Here is a 7,923-nt window from a genome sequence, read left to right on the forward strand (position 1 = left end):
CAATTGAAAACATAAACTACTTTTAAATCATTCAAAAATATATTTAGCACTTAAACTCTGATTAGTTCGTTGATATGATCTACCAGCATATGAAAACAACATGAATTCAAGTTTAAAAAAAAATTTCATTATCAAATTTTATTATTATTTTTTCCATACATTTTATTTTTTGATTTAAGGGTATTATTTATATTACCTTTATTTTATATGGTTCACACGCGCACACACATATATATAAACTAGGTTTTTTTCCATATCTAGAAAGTTTTTCGTCAAAAATAATATGTTATAAAAAAATTATTATTATTGTATTCACATACCACATCAATATTAAAACAAATAGGAAATAAATACATAAGTAAATTTGAATTGTTTTCAATTTATTTTTTAAAATTCAAATTTAAATTTGATGTTTTTTGAAATTATAAACTACATTTAAATATCTGCATTATTATATCATTATATTTATTTTTGATTATGGTTTTAAGTTGTGCGTTATTTTATATAATTTATGTTTACTACTCTCTATAATACTAAATAAAATATAAAAGCTTTTATATAATATTATGTTTTTCAATTTTTTTAAAATAGTGTCTGTAAATTATTGTTATTATTGTTATGTATCTTAATAGAACTTTAAAATATGTATTTTAATAGAAATTTAATATAAATATTATTAATATGTCCAAAAAATAATTAATTTTTCTGTCAAAATTTATTTAGATAATAAATGACAAAAAATTTGTATTTTTAAAAAATATTTATTTATTCTTTAAAATTTTGATAAACAATATAATAATATAATATTTGTTAAATATTTTTCTATTCTTTTTCTTTATAGCGATTCCACTTAACCAAGATAATAAGTCAATTTAACGACAAAATATTGTTATCATCATTTGATGTTTATTTCAAATGATAATAATATTTTGATCTAATAATTTTTGATAAAAATATTTAAAATTTAAATATATTCATTATATTAAAGTAATAATTTTAAATAATTATTCAAACATTAATACTTACTAATTTTAAAAATTAATTATATAAAATAATATTCTGCACATCGTCCATGTGAAATAATATTTTTATTTAAAATAACCGACGAGAACAAGCCCAACAAAAAGCCCATCCATAGAAGAAACGCAGCCCAAATACAAATATTTTATTTTAGGCAGAACTGTTGTGCCGTATCCCTTGCATCGTTTGTCATAAAAACCCCACTAAAACCCTCGGAACCCTTGCTTCGCCTCTTTCAAACTCTGAATTTTTTTCCTTCCCGTTCCTCTCCGCAAGTTCCCTCGTTTTGTGCCTGGTTTCAATGGAGTTTTGGGGTAAGCTCTTGGTTCTTTGATTTGAATGAGCTTTCACTGACTTGTATTGTGTTCACTACTCCCGAAATAGTTAAATTTCATGTTCAATCATTGTTTGTTGATTGTGTTTCCCTTTTCGAATTAGAGTTGCAAGACAAAATTACGGTTAACTACTTTTCTTATTTTTTATATGATATTTAATTTAATTTTTTTGTGGAATATAAGTATGTATTCACTTGCTTTGAGCTTTTTGGTATGCTTTGAATTATTAAAGCTGTGTCAAGTTGATGGCTCTCTTTGCGGTTGAAACAATTTTGGTCCAGAAGAGCATGTATAAGTTTTGTCAATTTAGTGTTTTTTTTATATAAAAATAAGTTCCTTCTATGTGCCTATGCAAAGTTCTCTTCTTTTGGGTATTTCTTTTTTTTTTTTTGGCTTTTCGAATCATCTGGATTTATGTTCTGAAGTTGAATCTTCGTATATCAAGTTTGACGAGGGCCTGTTTTGAAAATGACTTGTCGACAAGTTCCCAAATATCTTACGTCGGATTCATTGTATTCTGGATCATTTAAATATATCCGTCCGTTACTTTTTTCCTATTTTCAATGTGATTTTTTTAATTTGTTGTCTTCTTGCAACTCTAAGGAGTTGAAGTCAAATCCGGTGAACCACTTAAGGTGCAACCTCAGTTTGGCAAATTGATACATATCTCCCAGGTGAGAGTTGTTTCTTTCGACATAGAGTTGCCTTTCATTATAAGCTCGTGAATGTTGACTAATTTGACAAATGTTTCCAGGCCGCATTGGGGGAGGTGAAGGATGTGGAAGGAGCCAAGCATGTTCCCCTTCGTCTGAAGATTGATGATAAGAACTTATTTTTGGGAGCTCTTTCGGCAGAAGAAATAAATCAATTGATGTTTGACTTGGTATTTGAGAGAGAATTTGAGCTATCACACGACTGGAAAAACGGTAGCGTGTACTTCATGGGTTATATCGCCAATGATCCAGTTTCAGGTGCATATTCTTTGTCCCATAAATGTATGTGTTATTGCTATTCTTTGTGTAAGCAGTCAAATGCTGTTTTAAGGTGTCTCTTATTGCTTTGATTGTTTTTCCTAATTCTGTTCATCATATCTCTATTCAATTTCTGTATTGCGTAACTATCTATTGTTTACTCTGTGAGTTGGTGTTCAGGATTCTGAAGATGATATGGATGGGAGTTTTTCCAGTGAAGAAGAACTGCCAAAGGTACCAGTCCTTGAATCTCTGCCATGATTGGTATAATAAGAATTTGGCTAATTTCTCTTTACATAGAAGGAGCAGCAAACCAAGAAAAGATCAGCTGATTCTCCACGAGAAGCTCCTGTTCTTAACAAGAAAGCTAAAACTTCTACTCCTAACAATACAGGTTTCATCTTTATCCCTTTTTGTGTTTTTACTGTAAAACAGTGCCATTGCATGTTCTTGAACATGTCTCGAACTTCATTCAGTTCAAAACATAAACCTGCCCCTAAACTTGCCCTCTATTACGAATTACACAACCGTGTGTATCAAAGATATAGGCAGGTACTAAAGTAAGTATTTTGTTTAGGTAACAAGAAGACTGTCCATAATTCCATTCCTTTTCCTCCAAAAAAAGTTGGAAAAGGTCCATCTAGCAACAAGTCAAATGAAAAGAACAAGAAGTCGAATGGCCGCATGTCTCGCTTATTTAATGTCTCGCAAATAAAATAAGCTATAGTGCCATCTTCCTCTCCTATACCGTCACTTCCGTATTTACTCCTCCCTTTCAAAGAGTACTCTTCTGTTCACTCTGCAGTTGCACCGCAGATTGTTGATAATTTTTGATCTGGCATATACTACAAGAAATATGGCTCATTTATGTTTTGGTTTAAATTTTAAGTTCTTAAAATTTTGAGTGTTTGTTAGCTCCAACATGGTGGATTTGTAACACGAATCAAGAATCTTCTTTACCTTGTTGCATTTTGGGAAAATCCACCATGGATTACTATTTCGTGTTTACTTATGGATTCTCTTACTTGTTTATTTTCATTCAAGGCAATATATTTCTCGAGAGGTAGCCATGGAATGCGGAAACGAGTTAAATTTCTAGATTCCTCAAAAGTCAAAACCCTGTATTTAGGTGCTTGGAGGCGTGTATATCATCATTCGAGCACATTTACAAAGAAAATTGGTCTTTATGAAAACATTATACCTCCTAACAAATGAGTTTGCACGCAATCTTCCCATGGAATTAGAGCGGTGGAAATGAGTTGGACCTGTCTGGTCTACACGTTCAGTCACATAAAATAGGTGGATTGGGTGGGTTGTGGTTTAGCTCATCCCGTCAAATTCAACACAAAATTGACAAAGTTTGTCGCGTCGATCCGTCTCAGTCATATAAAATAGATGCGTTGGGTTAGTAAAATCCTGAATTGTCAAAGTGCGAATGTTGGGTTATGGGTTAGTCTTCCCACCGACCGTTTTGACAATACCAAGTGGAATCAGCTACCTTTTTAGGACAACTTTTTTTCCGAATAGAGTTTTAGAACAATTTCTTAAGTGCTCTTCATGGATACGGTGCCAGTCTTGTTTTTATTCCCCTGAATAGGGGTTATTTATTGCCTGAGAATTGCTTCTCAAAGTACTATCAAAAATTGATTATTTACGGTTTGGTCTAAATTCTGTAGATCCCAAATTTATACAAGAAAGATATAATTTACACTATCCGATTTATATAAATTAAATTATTCTTGTTTTATAAATTTTTTATAAAATTTAAAAATCAGAATCAAAAGAATAAAATAAAAAAGCACAATAATCTGTAGTATGATTGTGAAACAATTAAAAATAATTAATGATTTCATGATTTGGTGACTCCTGTAATCTTTTTTTTTTTATTTTATCGTTTTTTCAAATAATTTTAGTTCTACTCAGCCGAATTAGAACCGAAACCATTAGCATCAGAAGTAGCATTAGCATCCACTATTTTCGGTCTGCTAAGAAATATTCAACACCATAATGACAAGGGATGAAAAAAACCGGATTGATTTGATTTTGTTAAAAACTCAAACCAAACACGACTCTCTTCCAGATGCCCAAACCCTTAGGCTTGAGATTTTTATATTTCATAGTAATATGACTGATATTCACGGAAAATTTTAGGGTCCGTTTCCAGCAAGTGTCACTAGTCCAGACGCAGGTTTTGAAATTACCCTGAGCCTGAAATCACAAATAAGATCGTTAGAAGGGGGCCAGGAGGGTGTCCTGGCGTAGCCCCTCCGACGCTCAAGTCAGAGACTGAGGATATATGTGGGGAGCAGCTAAGGGTGCTGCTGAGAGTAATATAGTGAATGAAATAACTGAACACTCAAACCTGGTATTTATAGGAGAATACCTGGGTCCTTGATGAGCTTGTCTTCCACTTGGGCTAGGGATGGGCCAGGGGTAGTGAGCCCATCCATGGGGTATCACCAGTCTCCCCTCCCGAGTCAAACTGAATCGTAGGTTCAAAGTTCGATTGATTGGGTTATCCTCGATTTACCGGCGACGAGAGCATACCGTGTTAGAAAAATCTATTTAGTTTTCGTTAACGAACGATGTTTGCCGCTGCGAAAATTACGGGGATCGATCTGCCTGGTCAGGTCGTGGGGGTTGCCCCAAAAGCTCTTCAGAAACAAGCACTCGTCAGGGTGAGGTCGTGCATTTTTCTTGCCGTTCGTCAGCCTCCAAAGATTTGGAAACGAATCAAATCGTAATCCTGCTCTGAAGGTAAAGATATCAAATCAAATCGCAATCTTGTCCTGAATGGTAAGATTTGGTCTGAGCTCCCTTGTAGATAGCAGTCATCTCCTCATTTCAATTTCACTTCTCCCCTACATAATTTCCTCTGCACTTCACATACGTTCCACTATCGCAGCCCACTTTCTTCTCCCTACACCTGCGCTTGTAGACCTCGCCCGACGCCGTCGAGCCCTCGCCCCTGCCGTGCTCGCCCAATGCCCGCACGAGCGCCTTCGCCACGCTCGCCCAGTGCCCGAGTCACGCTCGCCCAGCGCCCCTGCCACGCTCGCCCCTCGCCCTTGCCTACGCTCGCCCAACGCCCGCACGAGCGCCTCAGCCACGCTCGCCCAGCGCCCCGGCCACGCTCGTCCAGCGCCCGAGCACCTCCGCCACGCTCGCCCCTCGCCCGAGCGCCCCGGACGCCACACTCGCCACGCTCGCCCCTCGCCCTTGCCGCATTCGCCCAGCGCCCTTACGCTCATTGCCTTAGTCTTTTTTTCTCGAGCATTTCCTCACGCTTCCTCCGGGTTAGTTTGCTCCTTTTCTTGCTTGATTATCCTTAATAGTTATGTCTTCTTCCACTTCTGAGTCTAGTTCTTCGAGTGACTCCGAGAGGTTTAGCGAGGCTAGCGAGTCTAGCAGGTCTAGCGAGTCTGACGAGAGTAGGACTTCCCTAGCTGATCCTGAATTTACCCTTTATTCTCATGAGGAGGAAGTCACCACTCATAGCCGTCCTGGTAAGGAAGTTCGCCATGTGACCCAACAGATGAACATATCTGACGCAGATAAATTATGGTACGATCATTTGTCATCCCACATCCGTCATGGTAGCGAGTCAAAACTTAGGACTTTGTGGCACATTCCTCCCTCCCATCAGATCATCATTCCTATCTCTAAGGACCGACCCTATCTAGCTCCCGAAGGCTGCTGCTACACCTTCTTTCAGCACCACCTTGATGCCGGTCTTCGTTTTCCCTTGTGCGATTTCCTCCAAGAATTGAGCAAGTACTATCGGGTGCATTTAGGTCTGCTCACTCCCAATGCTCTCCGCTTGATAAGCTGTTTCGCTGTGTTATACGACCTTAGATCTCCCTTTGAATTACACCACTTTCTCCTGCTTCTTAGTTCTGTCCAGATCAAAAGAATTACGTTTTTATGTGACTTCTCGATCTAGCCATAAGCTTTTCGAGGGGGCTCCTAGTCATGTTAAGGACTGAAAAAAATACTTCTTCTTTATCCATCCACCCAAAGAATTGACTTGTTATACCGATTGGTACCCTACTTTCACCATGCCTGAACTTTCCAAGGATTACAAGAAGGATAAGGAGTCTATGGAGATAATGAGTGTACTAGGAGACCGATGCTTTAGTATTCCCCAAATTCTATCTGAAGATCTCCTGTGCCATGCCGGGTTAAGTCCCGCGAAAATTAAGTTGAAGGAGGACGCCGGTAGATATTCTCATCTCTTCACCCTTTCTGTCTCTCTTTTGCTTATTGTGATCTTTGATAATATTCTCATTCGGTTCACTGTTGTTTTTATTTGCAGGTGTTAGAATCATGAATGCCGCATTGCTTCGCGAGGTTGCGAAAAAGAAGGCTGGGAGTTCATCTAGCAGTCACGATGGGCACAAAGGGATATTGTTATGCTGCTGAGAAGAAGAACACATGTTCTTGCTCTACTACTGCGAAGAGACCTGCTAGCTCCCCTACTGCTGTGAAGAAGAAGGAAGGCTCATCCTCCTCCGCCCCAAAGCGAGTCTCCTCTCCACCTCCTCGAGCTAAGTCCCCTCCTCCGTCTGGTAAGAAGAAGGCGTCCACTGATCCTAGCCTATCAGTCCCACAGCATGGTAAGCGCAAGATTTCTGAGATCTCAGTCGTATCGGTCTCTTCTCCAGAAGGGTCAGGGTCAGATGAGGGGCCTCCCCCTAAATCGGGGGTACATCCTCTATACACCAGGGATTCGACCATCGTGGGGCAGGGTCCTACTCATCTGGCTCAAAAGATAATGTATCAGCTTCCTTCCGACGCGGATGCAGCGTTCATAAGTTCACTGGGGTGGTCTGAACTCACTCGCCGGACATGCAGCAGTATCACTGAGGTATATTTCTCCTTCTAGTCTCTAGATTGATGTCCAATACATGTATGATTTTTATGTCGTCTTTTCACTCTTGTCTACTTATTCAGGGCATGATGTACGTAGGGGAGTTGGTTGAGCGCGCTAACGCCACTCGATCTAGCGCATGCCAAGACTTACGCGAGGAGAAGGCTCTTCGTGAACAGCTGCAGGTTACTATTGACGAGATGAAAGTGATGCATGCTAAGGAGCTCCAAGCTCGAGGTGACGAGCTTCTGAAGGAGAAACAGGAGCATCAGCGGCGGACAGAGGACCACGCGAAGGAGAACCAGAGGCTGAAGGAAGAGTTAAAGAATGCTCGAGCTGAAGCAGCACAAATCCATAGGGACCTCAAGGACGCCAAGGCGCAATATGCTTCCGAAGCCTCTTCATTCAAGGAAGAATTCCTCAAGTCAGAGGAGTTCAACGAGATCTGCGCTCCTAAAGCTTATCATTTCTTGGAGGTGGGTTTCGAGGGTGCAATCGGCCTCTTCACGGCTCAGGGTTATCCTCCGCCAGGCGCCCCTACTGACTTCATCGACATCGAGGGTTTCATAGCGAGTCTCCCCCCCGATTCTTAGACCGAGCTCATTTACTTATGTTATTTTTCATTTACGTAGACATTGTATGCCTTCGGGCCATATTCTGTTATTTTCTGCACTGTTTTACTTTTCATATTATTATGCGACTATGGATTTTGTGACGTTTATATCTC

General features: G+C 39.1%; 2 protein-coding genes across 2 annotated transcripts; both read left to right on the plus strand.

Moving 5' to 3' along the window:
- The first annotated feature begins 1,187 nt into the window (after positions 1 to 1,187).
- Positions 1,188 to 3,334, plus strand: LOC142512607 (histone deacetylase HDT1-like). Its single transcript, XM_075619691.1, has 7 exons — positions 1,188 to 1,334; positions 1,959 to 2,029; positions 2,110 to 2,326; positions 2,383 to 2,435; positions 2,507 to 2,560; positions 2,630 to 2,720; positions 2,904 to 3,334. Exons 1-7 carry the CDS (start codon positions 1,322 to 1,324, stop codon positions 3,044 to 3,046), a joined length of 642 nt encoding a protein of 213 aa, XP_075475806.1. The 5' UTR covers positions 1,188 to 1,321; the 3' UTR covers positions 3,047 to 3,334.
- A 1,127-nt stretch (positions 3,335 to 4,461) lies between these two features.
- On the plus strand, positions 4,462 to 7,923 carry LOC142519603 (uncharacterized). The gene is made up of 3 exons (XM_075622643.1): positions 4,462 to 6,544; positions 6,642 to 7,193; positions 7,280 to 7,923. Exons 2-3 carry the CDS (start codon positions 6,657 to 6,659, stop codon positions 7,787 to 7,789), a joined length of 1,047 nt encoding a protein of 348 aa, XP_075478758.1. The 5' UTR covers positions 4,462 to 6,544; positions 6,642 to 6,656; the 3' UTR covers positions 7,790 to 7,923.

This window comes from Primulina tabacum, chromosome 1, assembly GCF_025594145.1.
Source record: "Primulina tabacum isolate GXHZ01 chromosome 1, ASM2559414v2, whole genome shotgun sequence".
Classification (NCBI taxonomy): Eukaryota; Viridiplantae; Streptophyta; class Magnoliopsida; order Lamiales; family Gesneriaceae; genus Primulina; species Primulina tabacum.

Bases quoted from the DNA above. Each gene is read 5' to 3' on its own strand.
- LOC142512607 (XM_075619691.1), top strand. The intron at 2,327-2,382 runs GTGCATATTCTT...TTGTGTAAGCAG, and splicing joins CGCCAATGATCCAGTTTCAG to TCAAATGCTGTTTTAAGGTG. The intron at 2,721-2,903 runs GTTTCATCTTTA...TATTTTGTTTAG, and splicing joins TTCTACTCCTAACAATACAG to GTAACAAGAAGACTGTCCAT.
- LOC142519603 (XM_075622643.1), top strand. From the start codon at position 6,657: ATGCCGCATTGCTTCGCGAGGTTGCGAAAAAGAAGGCTGGGAGTTCAT. The intron at 7,194-7,279 runs GTATATTTCTCC...CTACTTATTCAG, and splicing joins CATGCAGCAGTATCACTGAG to GGCATGATGTACGTAGGGGA.